General features: G+C 33.5%; 1 protein-coding gene across 1 annotated transcript; it reads right to left on the minus strand.

The window, feature by feature from the left end:
- Nucleotides 1–6,921: 6,921 nt before the first annotated feature.
- LOC100369566 (uncharacterized) lies at nucleotides 6,922–17,016 on the minus strand (the record flags this gene model as incomplete). The annotated part of the gene is given in 16 exon segments (NM_001184926.1): nucleotides 6,922–7,654; nucleotides 8,348–8,436; nucleotides 8,901–9,044; nucleotides 9,389–9,488; nucleotides 9,682–9,824; nucleotides 10,354–10,458; nucleotides 10,779–10,865; nucleotides 11,158–11,262; nucleotides 12,031–12,150; nucleotides 12,633–12,745; nucleotides 12,945–13,037; nucleotides 14,093–14,251; nucleotides 14,826–15,014; nucleotides 15,191–15,281; nucleotides 15,509–15,717; nucleotides 16,929–17,016. Coding segments are annotated over 15 exon segments (1,878 nt in total). The 3' UTR covers nucleotides 6,922–7,506.
- Between the last annotated feature and the right edge of the window lie 53 nt (nucleotides 17,017–17,069).

Below are 17,069 nucleotides of genomic sequence, written 5' to 3' on the forward strand. Positions count from 1 at the left end.
AATCATTGATTTTGGTGTTTTCATATGCCGAATTTATCCAATTATAGCTATCCCATTCCTTTATTTTTTTGGTTTCTAATAGCCTTACACATTTGGTTGCCCCTACACATGGTAAAACAGACCTTGATGGGAAAACAAATTGATTGTGCCGATAAACAAGCTTGAAAATCTTTGCTGTTACTTCATGGACGTTTTCTAGGAGTTTATGCTTTTCAAAATACAAGGTCTTTAACAAAAAATAACGTATACTTATTGTCGTCGGATTAACACCAAATTTTCACAGCTTTAAGGTGACAATGAGAGGAACTTGAATGTGTCCAGACAAACTATTTCATCGAGTATTTACCAACGAGTTGTGGTTTGAGTTGGGGGCAATGTGACTAAAACAGTAATTGAAATTCATCACACTATTTTTTTAAACGCGTTGTTTGAATAAAACTGACCAGACACATTCAATTTACCAGACTATTGAACAACTAGGAAAAGTGGAAAAAATACTTCTTATCGCCAGCATAAATGCGTAATTATTTTTTTTACAGAAAAAGTAATTTTTCACCTTTGATTGAGTAACGCGTCGTAGAATGCAGATACGGGCATGCAAAATACACTTGTGAAGAGCTTGAAGTCTGGCGATTCTAAAAATATATACTTTTCCGGGTCTATTTGTAGTCATTTAGTCACAATTAGAAAATAAAAACAAGTATGCAAATAATAGTCCCGCTACCTTAATAGTTTTTCTGATGCGTCATTTGTGCGCCAGGAAATTAGCATAAGCATATACACTGAAAAGGTTAAGTGATTATGCATGCCTAACATTACGATGCCCTGCAATTGAAAGAGGTATACTACACTCTAATATTTACAAGCATGATAAAACTCTAGTCATGGAAGGAAATCTAAGGCAAAGATGAAAACTGGTGCCATGATAAAGCCCCTAATAGACTGAAGACGACATTATTGAGACATTATTTTTATGACTCCCAATCATGTGTTGGAAATGCGTATTACATCGCATTAAAGGTATTTTAATGTAGAATCTGAAGCCAGTCTAAAAGTCAAACCCAACACGATAAAAAGTCTAAGTACAGGAAGCCTCACTGAGTGTGTTTGTCGCTCTCTGCCCTATAATGATCATAGACCATGTGTTACCATCAACCTCCCACGCCAACATCCATGGTATTTTATCAAAGAGACACAGATTGCTTGGATGTCCAAGGAAAGTGCAAGGTAAAATTATGTACGAGACTTTTCATAAATGAGAATAAATCAACATGTGAAAAAACATATATTAGTTTTCTGTACTTCTTATTTGTTACATAGAATGACGGGGGGGGGGGGTGATGCGTTTTGCTGATGCCACCTCTAGAAGACTGCCAGACTGACCGATAAAATTGACGGAAAAAAATCGACAAATAATGCTGCATAATGACACCTAATGGAAGTATGCTGAAGAGTTGCCTGCAGTAATGGAAAGCAACTAATGTAATGCAGAAATGAAAAGTATCTAAAATGTGGTGTGCGAGACACAAACACTGGACTTGGTGTTCAGTGCTGTGGCAGACTGATCTGTGGTGGGATATGCCACTTTGCTAAGGTACAAATTCGAGACAGTGTGTCAGCTAAGGTATGATTGTTTCCATTGATGTACCTGTCCTCTAGGCTGATGTAGAGTAAGACATTCCAAGAGGGGATTTCCGCTGCGAAAATGTTGAAAAGAATTGACTTCATGTTCTTTTTGTTGAGGTAGGCAACTATATCGTCACACTATAGTAAAAAAAATGCTCTTTATGCTATATGAAAACGTCAAGTAGGCAAACTGAATCACCTTCAGCCCTTCCCATTTGATCTGTGTCAAGGTACTTCGACCACTGATTGACACTCTTCATTAATGCACCAGAAGGTATAGATATCTGTATTCTTAGGAAGGCTTGTACTTCATTGACGTGTTCTGGTGTACAATGCACCAAGAGTTACCAGGTCTCATAGATGACATCATTTATACTACACGTTTGAAGCATGGTTTATGTGGGCTGTGCTCCTTCCACTAAATGTTATTGCAGTGTTCGACCAATAGACAGAATACTTTATTGACAGTGTTTACTCTATTGTGCATCAGAAGTTTGGTCAGCTCTGAGACTCTCTCTTTTGATGCCAATGTGGTCTTGATTTTCCCCTGTTGTACAGCTATTGCGGTACAATTCGTCAATGACATTGTTGCTAACTAGCTGGCGACATTGGTATTGGTGGTACCCCAAGCTAAGTTAAGACGGGTTCATCAAACATGTTCGCATGTTCGCATTATTTCATTGCATTACTAGATATTTGACATATGGAATTATTTCGGGTAAGTAAAATGTGAGAAGGACCTGCATAACTAATGCAGTATACCAGTTAATTCGTCCATATTTGACACATGGAATTATTTCAGGGAAGTAAAATGTGAGAAGGACCTGCATAACTAATGCAGTATACCAGTTTATTCGTCCATATTTGACATATGGAATTATTTTAGGTAAGTAAAATGTGAGAAGGACATGCATAACTAATACAGTATACCAGTTAATTGGTCCATATTTGACACATGGCATTATTTCAGGTAAGTAAAATGTGAGAAGGACCTGCATAACAAATACAGTATACCAGTTAATTCGTCCATATTTGACATATGGAATTATTTCAGGTAAGTAAAATGTGAGAAGGACATGCATAACTAATGCAGTATACCAGTTTATTCGTCCATATTTGACATATGGAATTATTTCAGGTAAGTAAAATGTGAGAAGGACCTGCATAACTAATGCAGTATACCAGTTTATTCGTCCATATTTGACATGTGGAATTATTTCTGGTAAGTAACATGTGAGAAGGACCTGCATAAATAATACAGTATACCAGTTAATTCGTTCATATTTGACATATGGAATTATTTCAGGTAAGTAAAATGTGAGAAGGACCTGCATAACTAATGCAGTATACCAGTTTATTCGTCCATATTTGACATATGGAATTATTTCTGGTAAGTAACATGTGAGAAGGACCTGCATAAATAATACAGTATACCAGTTAATTCGTTCATATTTGACACATGGAATTATTTCAGGTAAGTAAAATGTGAGAAGTACCTGCATAACTAATGCAGTATACCAGTTTATTCGTCCATATTTGACATATGGAATTATTTCAGGTAAGTAAAATGTGAGAAGGACATGCATAACTAATACAGTATACCAGTTAATTCGTCCATATTTGACACATGGAATTATTTCAGGTAAGTAAAATGTGAGAAGGACCTGCATAACTAATACAGTATACCAGTTAATTCGTCCATATTTGACACATGGAATTATTTCAGGTAAGTAAAATGTGAGAAGGACATGCATAACTAATACAGTATACCAGTTAATTCGTCCATATTTGACACATGGAATTATTTCAGGTAAGTAAAATGTGAGAAGGACCTGCATAAATAATACAGTATACCAGTTAATTCGTTCATATTTGACACATGGAATTATTTCAGGTAAGTAAAATGTGAAAAGGACCTGCATAACTAATGCAGTATACCAGTTTATTCGTCCATATTTGACATATGGAATTATTTCAGGTAAGTAAAATGTGAGAAGGACATGCATAACTAATACAGTATACCAGTTAATTCGTCCATATTTGACACATGGAATTATTTCAGGTAAGTAAAATGTGAGAAGGACCTGCATAAATAATACAGTATACCAGTTAATTCGTTCATATTTGACACATGGAATTATTTCAGGTAAGTAACATGTGAGAAGGACCTGCATAACTAATGCAGTATACCAGTTTATTCGTCCATATTTGACATATGGAATTATTTCAGGTAAGTAAAATGTGAGAAGGACATGCATAACTAATACAGTATACCAGTTAATTCGTCCATATTTGACACATGGAATTATTTCAGGTAAGTAAAATGTGAGAAGGACCTGCATAACTAATACAGTATACCAGTTAATTCGTCCATATTTGACATATGGAATTATTTCAGGTAAGTAAAATGTGAGAAGGACATGCATAACTAATACAGTATACCAGTTAATTCGTCCATATTTGACATATGGAATTATTTCGGGTAAGTAAAATGTGAGAAGGACCTGCATAAATAATACAGTATACCATTTAATTCGTCCATATTTGACACATGGAATTATTTCAGGTAAGTAAAATGTGAGAAGGACCTGCATAACTAATACAGTATACCACTTAATTCGTCCATATTTGACACATGGAATTATTTCAGGTAAGTAAAATGTGAGAAGGACCTGCATAACTAATACAGTATACCAGTTAATTCGTCCATATTTGACACATGGAATGATTTCAGGTAAGTAAAGTGTGAGGCGGACCTGCATAACTAATACAGTATACCAGTTAATTCGTCCATATTTGACACATGGAATTATTTCAAGTAAGTAAAATGTGAGGACATGCATAACTAATACAGTATACCAGTTAATTCGTCCATATTTGACACATGGAATTATTTCAGGTAAGTAAAATGTGGCCAGGGCCTGCATAACTAATGCAGTATACCAGTTCATTCATCTGTATTTGACATATGGAATTATTTCAGGTAAGTAAAATGTGGTCAGGGCCTGCATAACTAATGCAGTATACCAGTTCATTCATCTGTATTTGACATATGGAATTATTTCAGGTAAGTAAAATGTGGCCAGGGCCTGCATAACTAATGCAGTATACCAGTTCATTCATCTGTATTTGACATATGGAATTATTTCAGGTAAGTAAAATGTGGCCCGGGCCTGCATAACTAATGCAGTATACCAGTTCATTCATCTGTATTTGACATATGGAATTATTTCAGGTAAGTAAAATGTGGTCAGGGCCTGCATAACTAATGCAGTATACCAGTTCATTCATCTGTATTTGACATATGGAATTATTTCAGGTAAGTAAAATGTGGCCAGGGCCTGCATAACTAATGCAGTATACCAGTTCATTCATCTGTATTTGACATATGGAATTATTTCAGGTAAGTAAAATGTGGCCAGGGCCTGCATAACTAATGCAGTATACCAGTTCATTCATCTGTATTTGACATATGGAGTTATTTCAGGTAAGTAAAATGTGGCCAGGGCCTGCATAACTAATTCAGTGATATACAATAGTATATATACAGTATTTTTCTGTCTATGACACCGACCATGGCGATTACCTCCAGCTAAGAAATACTATGCCCTTGCTAATGGGATTATCTTTACTGGAGTAGGAATAGGATGGATTGCGTTACCACCACTTTATCAAACAGGAATACTAGTATTTGGATGGAGAGGATCCATACTGATTTTGGCTGCAGTGACGTCAAATGTTTGTGTTTGTGCATGTGTGTTTAAGCTGCCAAGAAATGGTTTCTGTATCAGACGTCAGAGTTATGAACAGTGACAAATATGACCATCTGCTTCATATGATCGATCTCCTGATGCAACATATGAGAAGTGATGCTGACGAATACCACCAAGAAACTAGACATACAACATGCAGAAAAATAACAAATGTTGTCAATTTCTGGCTGGAATATTTAATCAGAAGCTTTTTCGCGATCCACTTTTCTTTTTACACATGTCAATTATTTTTTATTATTGGCCTGGGATTTTATTCAATCGTTCTTTGTTTAGTGCCACATTCCATTTCTTACGGAATACCTTATCGGTTGCCTCCTATTTTGTTAAGTGCTTGGGAAAATGCAAATGTAATTGGAAGAGCATCTCATGGAATGTTTATAGGCTGTAAAAGTTATATGTCATGGCAGGCAGCAGGTCTGGCACTTATTGCTTGTGAACTAGTTATATATACAACTTTTTTAAGCTTAGCAATATTGTACAGCTTATTCTGTTTTTGTAATGGAGTGCAGCATTCCCTTGTTGTGGTTACTGTCAACGATTTTGTTGGGGTGTTGTAATATGGGTCTCGGTTTCGCCGGATTGATTGGACCACCTGTTGCAGGTGGGTCCTTATGTATGTTACATAAAGTGTAAATGGTTATTGTACAGATTTACATTGCATGAACACAGCATTACATGTCTGTCTTCGAAATATTGTGTTATCGATCTAATCCTTTGGAATTTGTATTTCCTAAGATATAGTACAATATCGAAATAAAGTTAGTCCAAGCTCAATATGAAATTTAAGATACTGTATGTGGAATTGTGCACATCCTTAAGTACTTTCAACTTCTTAATTACGAATTTTAATTTAAAACTTTTGATGTATTGTAAAAGATAGTATCATATGTATGTTTTGATTATACTGGAAAAATACTGAAGCGATTTATTTATACATGTGTTAATAATAGAGCTAATAAAGTATGCAAAAGTTATGAAGTTCTAATAACTTATGTCTTTACTATCATTACAATGTATATTGTCATACACTGACATTTCCTTGATTTTAGGATACGTTTATGACAGTACTAGCAACTATTACAACTCATACCTATTTACTGCCTGCTTATTGTATGCTTGTGGTGTTTTGGAGCTTGTCAATCCTATATGGCGTCAGAAGATTTTAAAAATGACTGCTTTTTTGATTATTTTGCATGTTTTCTTGAAAACACATCCTTCTTTCCCATAAAAACTTTAAATATGAATGACCTGCATGTATGTGAATCATTGTACACAAACATTTTTGAATGATCAATTTTGTTCTATGTGTCTATGTGATGTTGTTAGTGAACTACCTTAATATAGAAACCAACGTACATTACCTTTTACAGGGAATTAAATCGAATTACAATCAATGAAGACCATCTTTGAGGGAAATATTGGTTATTTGTCAAACATAAAGGAACTTAGGATTAACATGATCTGTTATAGACTGAATAAAAGAAGACACTTCACAGCATGTACATATGAAAACACAAATGTTGATACAAGGGAGAACAATCAGTTTAATTTCACTCACAATTCGTACAGAAATTACAATTTTAAAACAGTAATATGTACAAGAAAAAATTGTTAGAAATAATAATTCGAAAGTACTATAGTCTAGAGTCCATGCTCATTTTAACCATACCAGTTATACTTCACTCCACTTGCCTAGGCACAATGGTTGAAAAGACTAATTAACACACAAAAGTAACGCTATGTAACAGACACCCCATGGTTAATTAATATGTAGTTTTAAACGTATATTGTAAATAAATTCAATCTTATCATTTCATCCAATATGAGTAATACACAGAGTGAAAACTTTGACAATTCAGTATCCTTGTGTATATCAAAGTAGTGATTGTAATTGTTCAATCTAATGAATGGTCTGTGTTTGACCGATACTTGAATGATTATTTACCATCTTTAGGCTTAAGGAATGGGATAACAACTTTGGAACGAGCAAAGATTATAGACTAAAACTAATTGAACTAGTGACATTGAACTTATCATCACATACTTTAATAAAAAACAATTTACACAGTAACATTGAATTTACAATATTTGCATGCCGGGAGTGCAGTTATGTTTGGTCCACATCAACAGTGAGATCGACTTTAGTCATGATAGTAGGTCTAGTTTGGAATCCACCGCCACGTAATCCAGCTAAGAACGTCTGTGGTTTAGGCACGTTGCTACCGCCATCACGTTTAGTCTGAGATTCTTGATCCCTATGATTAAATGGAGAAAATGTTGATATTAGGTTAATTAGATTTAATTAATTAGTCCTATTGTCAGCACAAGTACAAAAAAATGTACCATAATTAACCAATTGGCGTCCATGCTCGACTAGATGCACACCCCATAAAAATATGTATGGTGGTATAGCACCTTTAAGTGTAAGTAACTGGCAAGCAGTTCTACAGTTGACATGCACCAGTAACAATTAACCAATGACATTTTCGTGATAAAGACAAATATTTAAAAATAGCAGCTTGTCTTCAGATATAGTTCAGCTGTATACCGGTAGTTAAGAAACTTGAAAATAGCATTTTTAACAAAAAATATTCACTAAAATTAGCGTATTGTCACAAAATGAACAAATCTGACTCGGGTCCATCCAAGGTCACTACATATAAAATATCAAAAGTCTAGCTAGTTGTTTAGAAGAAGAAGTCGAAAATAACATTTTTATGCAAAAAATTACAAAAATATTTACTCAAATAGGAGAATTGAATTATTGAGTTATTGTCACAAAATAAACAAATATGACTGAGGTCCACTGAATGTGTAAATTGTCTGTTTTTTGGAGGGTTGAAATAACTTTTTTTACTAAAAACAATTTTTTTAAACATACTGTATTTATAAAGTAATTCACTAGTTAGTAGATATAGTGCAGTATTAAGAAAGTCAACTGTACTTACTTTGGTAAATAGACTTGAGAGACATTATCTCTTCGCATGTTACTTAGGTTAGTCTGTACTGAATGAGTTATTTTTGTTCGGAGGTTAGCCTGAAAAGTATCATATATTGACAAAATTACATGTACATACTATTACAGAGTAGACAGCTGACTACTGCCATGTGATTCCAGTTACATTGGCTACATTATTGCCTATAGTATGTTGATCAAACAAGACAGATATTGGTGTACAATAAGGGTGCATAGTAGTTACCATGAAGACTCCATGTTGAATTGCATAAGACAATGTTGTGAGGGTTTGGGAATAAATCCATAATATCAGTGTACAGAATGGTCTGAGTTTGGAATAATAATTTACTAGTGACATAATACCAAATGATGAGTAAAATTATTAAAGGAAAGCAGAGTTCTGGCTTTGTTGCTTTATACATGAAATTTGAGATCTATGAATGAATTCTGGTGATAAAAACAACAACCTCTGCATCCTTTTAAAATCTATTTAGTCAAAATATGAATTCACTCTTTACTTTGTTTGCAATTTAAAAGAGACTTACAAGTTTGATTGCTTTACGGCGTAGTTCCCATTCGTTCCATTCATATGACTTGACTATGTTAGTTTCAAGTATATGCGTGTCAGTTTGCACACCCATATCACATTTGGTAATCGGTTTCTCAATCATCTTACCTTGATCACGACCCTAAGAATATTGAAAGAAGAAAATAAAAATGTATAAATATATATTATTGTTCCTTATATCCTTATTGTATTCTGATCTAGATCCCAGAGGGGATACGATATCAATAAAGGTTGTTATTATTACGTTATATAGTTATGGCAGTAAACGTAACTGTTGAAAAAGTCTTTGTGTTAATAGATTTGCATTTCACTACTACAGAGCTACACAACTTCATACAGAATATGTGATTGCATGTACAAACTGCTATTGTGAAATTTTATGCAAGTATTAAATTATAGCATCATAACTTGCATACCATGGGGGATGCATGATTTGCATAAGTTTTGAAATGAAATCAAACCAACCTGTGAATAAGGAGTAATAGTGGCAAACTGAGTGTGTAATTCCAACAGTTGAATCAACTCTGGTGATTTTTTCGCTCCCTCAGCTACCAATGTAATAAACCTAACAAGGAAAATTCAGTCACAATAAGAATTAACATTAAAAAACAAAGGTCTCTGAGAGTTTACAAAGTTTGCTAGAAAAGTGTTTATTTTCCTCATAGTTCTTCCACACCTTTCTGGTTATAAGACCAGTATTTTAATCTTTGTGATAACAGTATTATAACCAAAGCCTATGAGACAAGTTGTCCACTCACCTGTCTGGATCACTTGCAAATTCATAAGCCGCTTCTTTTTGTGAGAATGCATAATATCGATCTTTGTAACGTAGAACTCCTATATCTGGGTTGCCAGGCAACAATAAACGATCATACTTCACCAATGCCCATCCACAGTAGCCCTAGGAAAAGAGAAAATTTATATAATATAATATAATATACATGCACAGTGATATCATAGAATATGAATGGAAACATGATAAACTGTATGAAATTCAGTGGGCCACACTGGGACTACGAGAATGGTATTTTGATGATTAAAGGTAGTTCATACATGTAAAGAAAAAATTAAATACAGAAAAAGAAATTTCCAACTTCCTATTTAAAAGATTCTTGTGAAATGTTTGAACAACTTATTTCTTGAAAAAAAAACAGTATCCATGTATATTGAAAAATTATTATATAAATGTATATTGGCCTTATGCATGACCCCTCAATACACCCGGAAACTGTCAGGATGTATGACCTTTGGGAGGCAGACAGTGCCAGGATGAGTGACCTTTAGGGGTCAGACAGAGCCAGGATGTATGACCTTTAGGGGCAGACAGTGCCAGGATGAGTGACCTTTAGGGGTCATACAAAAGGCCTATTAAAAATTACTACCACTGGAGATTTTGATACAATATGAATGTATTGTGATTAATCACTCACCCTATACTGTAATGGTAATCTCTCAAAGTTCTTTGTCGTTTCTGGAAACAACCAGTCAAGATGTTTCATGTCTGATGGTTTAACTCTGTTATCGCCTCCACTTGTCTGAAAAAAAGTTGTTTGGGAGTCACATGTTATTCAGATACAAGGCCAGAATAAAGCTCACCTCAAACTTGCTGTCATGAAAAAAAACACTAGGCACTACCTACTATGTGGTTTGGCAAACTTACACCTCAGTGTGACACCTAAAACAAATTTGGCACAATGCAATTTTATTATTTTCTCAAAGAATTTGACAAATGAATTGAGTTTCTACTTCTAAGTATACAATATTAAGGGACGGGTGGCTCAGATTGTCACCAAGAAAGTTGAGTACAAATATTAGGTTTAGCAGGAATGCTGCAATCCAATGGAATAAATTTTACCTCTCTAATTCTAGTTTCATCAGTTTTAACATAGACATTCTCCATAAATGGTGACAGCATTTCATCAGTGAACACATCACGATGTCCCTGCAATAACAAATATAAAATTATGGAATATTATTAAATAAGAACAATGATCAATAAATCATTTTAAAGAAATAATATCTTCTTCACTATTTATCTAGTACACTTTTAGTTATCATAATTAAGAGAAATGTATATTATCATAGTGGAAATTGATTTTAAGCAATTATGATTCTGCTGATTCAAGCAACGTACGAAATTGGATAAAATAACAATTTCAGTCATTACAGTAAATGTATTACAAAGTGAAGTTTGCCAACTACAGTGAAGATGAAGAAGTATATGAGTATCATACCTTAGTGAATGGTTCCAGACTAGCCAGGATATTACTAAGTACACTAAGAAGAACCATCTCATCTTGGAATCCACTCCATATATGAGCCAAATTGATGAACTGTGGCTGCAAGTACAATCATATTTACATCAAGTGAAATCAATTCATATAGATTGAGGTTTGATAAAAACATTGTGTAAGGAATAAATAAAAATAAATCTAATCACAAAATTGTATTCGGAAAGTAAATTAGGTAATATTGTATCAATTGAATTAAAATTTGAAGGAGACAATTACTACTGTCCAGATGAAAGGCTTGATTTACTAGCATCATACTACTTTATGTGTTTTACAGATTCTCCGTCCAGCTAATTTAGAATTATAGTTGTAGCTATATGTTGTATTTGATCTATTAGTTGAGCTTACATAAATGAGACAAATTATTTTTTCATTTTGACTACTTGAACTCTCAGCAATGTGACTCTAAGCCAATATGACGTGTCACTGGCACAACTATTTATGCTCATTCCCTGGCACATCAATGATGTAACAAAAAATCATACATTGATATCCTTGATATAGCAAAAAAACGTTTCACTATAGTTATGGAATTTGTAACTTAATAATTTGAAATTCATGTTTTTTAAACAAAATAAGTGTGAAGACAAAGGAAATCAATTGTCACAACAGTTTAGTTTGCACCCTCAAAAGCTCACTACAGCCACATACAATCTTTTTTTTCTTGAAATGCCTCTCCTTCCAGTAGCTAATCCAAATTTATTTTTTGGGTTTTTATTTCACTCAAGACTCCTACAAAATCAGTTAGAAGGGCACACTGGTAATCAGAATGAATACATAACATTGTTAGATGTATACAATGTTTTAACAACTTACATAAACATGTGCAGTAGGCACTGCTGTTTTGGATTGCACAGTGGCTTGTAACTGCTCCATTCTGGATGCTAACTGTGCTTCAAGCATCTCCACTTGTTGCGCACAGTTGATCACATCATTCTGTAATAAGAAGCAATCAGTGTTAACATCTTGCACATAACTGTTATGGTAACAATAAATAGATACATTTAGTACATGTAGTTGCTAGTCCGTAAACAAAGACTTATAGCCTTATTTTTTTTTGTTTATTTAAATTACAGGTAATTTTCAATCAAAAGTGAAAGTGACATTTTGTACATGCCTAAAGCACAGATAGCTGTCTAAAAGCCTGCATGGAACTCACATCAATCATGCACACTAAAGGACCACCATGACACATTGCAGATTTAATAATCAAAATATGTTATTGAATGCATAGTTGTTGCACCATCAGGAAGTAGAATGCAACCAAGATGGGGGGGGGGGGGGGCACCTGTCTGTTGCCATGGAAACAGATCTAACTCTAGTGACTACTCATCATGAATAACATATTTCAGGGAGGCCTTGTATCAACAATGTTGATTCAATGTTGTGGAAATTCAGAATATGAATCTTTCACCCACCAGAATAATTCTCAAAAATGCTTCATGTTGTCTGGCGTTAATATCGGAATCTTTTAATAATTGTAATGATGGACCATCATGCACTTCACCAGACATCATTTTCTCCATCAAAGCTACAAAGAAAAAAAATGTAATTTATTTTATTTAACTGCATGCAGATAAATGTCAGAAAAATTATAGATATTGAAAAAAAAGTTTTTTATTTTATAAATCTATTTAATTCTCATTGGTATATCATTAATTTTGCATGAACAGATTGGGCCAAATTTTTTTTTGCCAAGGAATATTTGAAAAAATTACTGCGAAACTGACCAGTATATCTGAATGCTGTGTCTGTGGTTCTTTGAATCTCAATATCCACATTTTGCGTTGTCGCTGGCACGGCTTCATTCAATATAGCAGGCACTGTAAAAAAAGAAATTTTAATCCACAAACTGAAAAATGCTGAAGGTATGAAAAAACAAACTGGTTATAAATAGATACAGATTAAAATAAAAATATCAGCATACACATTTTTACTGATCACTGCCATTTATAACTAACAAAATATGAACACCCATATTTAGGGTGAAACTTTTTAATTTATTTCACTCAAATTAGTCAATTATTATTTTTCATATTAATTTATTATTTTTATGTTCTACCCACAAAAATGACAGGAAAACCAATACAACGACTAAATTCCAATTGGGGGGGGGGGGTCATTCTTTCTTAATTTTAAGTGTGTATTAAATGAAGATTACTAGTATGTCATTTTCTCTACTGAATACTTTCAAGATTATGGGTTCACATGCTGTTAGGATACAGAAAATAAAGGGCAGGAACATTATACCTTACTTTACACTTTAATATGCTAAGTAGATACAAATTTGATAATTGTCATGGAGACAGTACGTATCCCACTTGGGGAACAATAATTCGCTGAAGTTAGTTAAATTATTTTTTGTGATTATCTGTTTTTAATTCCTAAGAATAAACTTAAGGTACCAAAGGTATTTGAATCTAATTTGATCTTACTTTTATGCATTATCCAATCCAAAATGGCCGACAAAGTAGAAAATAACACTATAGGGAAATATGTAGTCATTGTTTCCCTGGAAACAAGTTCGATATTTGATAATTGTCATGGAGACAGTACGTATCCCACTTGGGGAACAATAATTCGCTGAAGTTAGTTAAATTATTTTTTGTGATTATCTGTTTTTAATTCCTAAGAATAAACTTAAGGTACCAGAAGTATTTGAATCTAATTTGATCTTACTTTTATGCATTATCCAATCCAAAATGGCCGACAAAGTAGAAAATAACACTATAGGGAAATATGTAGTCATTGTTTCCCTGGAAACAAGTTCGAGTTCCTTCAATTTTATGAGTTTTTGTAAATATAAAGATTTCGTAGTGTAAATAAAATTTCACATTTTACTACATATTGTTAGCCTTATCATTTGCAATTTACTTACAATCATCGATTCCTTCCCCTCCTTTACCACATTCTTTATTAAAGAGTCTAATACCAGTTACTATATGTGTTAATTCCACCAGCTGTCTCTCTTTATCTTTCTTCACAAGTGACATAAATGTACCCAACTCTGTCTGTGGAAAGACACTCTGCAATGCGGCTACAGGTGAAAATAAACACGGCATTAGAATGGCCACACTCACGTTTAGACACTATGTGATACTGGTCAAGATTCCAAGATGTATTGACAACTGCTGTACTATCCTATTATAACCAGGTTATACTAACAATAACTGCAGTAACACCTTTCAAATGTTAGTGATGGTTCAGTCAAGTAAAACTGAGTATAAAGGCCAAAATGATGGTAGATGATTTCAAATTCGATGTTTTACACTAGTCTCTTTATAGACAATTTCAATTTAATCCAAGCAAGCAAGTTTATGTCTATTTATTCTCAGTCTTCATATAGCTGTTGACAAATTACACTTCAAACTGTTGTTTGTTTGTCCTATTTGTATTCACAATTAATCAACCTCAATACATAGACTAGCTGTCTATTAAAGACAATTTTTGTAAGTATCTGGGGCATCACTATACAAAGTTTTGAATAGACAATAATGTTTCCATTTAATTACTATAATAGGAAATATAAGCATTGGTTTTTAACTTCAATATAACAATTAAAACCATAGAAAATTTGGAAATAAATGTAATAAGTAGTAATCTTGACATACCAGTTGCTTCTCTGACTACTGCAATATCTGTTGGTGATCCCAAACCTGATCGGAGTAAGACTGCTGATACTATCTTTCTGTACAGACTCTCTAATTCTTCTCGAGTTCTAGCACGACTGTCGGTAATCTCTCTCACAACTGGTTGTAAACGAGATTCCAATACTCTCCTATGCTCTTCTAGAAAGTCAGCTGTTGATGATGAAAAGTAACACATTTACAGTTGATGTCATTTACAGAGTTGGATTTTCGTTAGAAGCTGAACACAAAAGACTAGCCAAATAAACTTATTTTACCATGATTTGTGCTTTTTTACTTTAAACATTCCATATATTACATGATTATTGTTTCCCAGTGTCACTACTTACCTCTTGTTGTATAGTTCATATCAAAATAGACCTGCATTTTAACTGTGTCTAGAGCTGGTGATCTGCTGTCTAACAGTCGATCTACACACAACTGAAAAATAAGTACTCATACATTAGTTCTGAAAATATAAAATTTCAACACTTGAAAGTTGTATCAATAGATACAATGTTTTTTGTATTTTTTTCTTTTCTCACTGATATCATATTTTACTGTTGATAAGAGTCTCAACAGATAATCTTCAGGATCCAAAAAAAAAAAAAAAAATCTCACTTTAAGATTTCACCTAAATCGTTCCTGCAAATAAAAATGTGATTTACCTTAATAAGTTTGTGGACATCATCCTTCGTCAGCGTTCTGTCTACATTAAATTCATTCCTTGGATCCAACACTACAGCTTTGACCATAAAAGCAACCAAAGTTTCAGAGACAGCTTGTCCTTTACTAGCACACTCTTGTGCTATCTCTCTAATGATGTTCTTTATGACACTCTCAGCTTGTGCTCGTGACATTTTGGATGGTTACAATTCTATGCGTAGAAAAATTAAAATACCTTTAAAATAATAATAACATGTCCACTTTTGTCACCTATGTAAATGTAGTGCTTTATTTCATAATCTTTTGATAACAATTTTAAAAATATGTTTTGTACAAAATTATTATTGAACAATATAATAATACATTTTGTTGAAATATAGATCGATGAAGTTATTCTTTTGACTACAGTAATGATGTATCAATAGGTCATGTGATTCTGGAATGTCTTACTTCTCCATTATGTACGAGAAGAAACATTCAATTTTCAATCAAAAATAAAAAAATTTGAAATGAGGGTGCTTTGACTATGACTAACCTGCGTACTGTTGACACCTATTTCAGCGAGCTATAAAATCTATCACATTTTGATCACCCCCGCATTTTTCAAAAATGTCAACTTTATTAATCACTTATAATTGGGGGCACAATGTAAAAATGTTGACTTGGCCAGAAATTAATTCACAAAGAAAATAGGATGCTACATTCGTCCAGTGCTTTCCAAAAAAGATACATTTTTATTTACAGGTGTGAAACCTAAACTGACACCTGTTTTATGTTAACCGTTTATGTTTATGCTCACTACATATAAAATTTACTTGACAGTGTCAGTCTATGGTGCAGTACACATATGTCTTTCACGTCTATAGTAGATTTCAAGCTTGACATTTCCCAAAGACATATCTTGTGAAACATCTGAAGGGTAAGAGGACTTGATGCAATGTGAAGGAAATTTATACACACAATAACCTCATCACATTGTGCAGTCTTGAACATTGACATTATTTACATGTATACACAGTTTAACTTCATCAACTATAATAGTAGAATGATTTACTGTATAAGGCTTACTAGTAATTATTTGCTGAGTTTTATTTTCGCTTATTGTGCTAAATTAAAACCTAGTAACTGTTCAAATTAGAATGTATTTTTTCATCAGTCACCACAAAACACGGTGAACATCTGAGTTCATGTCAGAAATAAACACGTTTACCCATAGTAATACTAGGTATTACAATTACCATAGTAGATTTATGCCTCTATGTATACAATACTAAAATAATCCAGGGTACAAGTGTAATGCTCAACTCAAGTGACTGACGCCTACTGGTCTATAACTAGAAATACCATGAAATGAATAAATTCATCTCATCTGACTTATATATTGTGACTATCTAATGCATACTGTATATAAGACTTACTTACCGAACTGATTAACTCAAGTTTTGATTCAAAACAAAACAACCATCGCTCATAAATGCAATTTAAACTTCTAGCCAGTGTTTTCAACCCGTTGCCAATGACAAACAAATTATACTTCCGGGTCACGATCCACTCCCGAAGGAA

Source organism: Saccoglossus kowalevskii, chromosome 10 (assembly GCF_978046115.1).
Source record: "Saccoglossus kowalevskii chromosome 10, keSacKowa6.1, whole genome shotgun sequence".
Lineage (NCBI taxonomy): Eukaryota > Metazoa > Hemichordata > Enteropneusta > Harrimaniidae > Saccoglossus > Saccoglossus kowalevskii.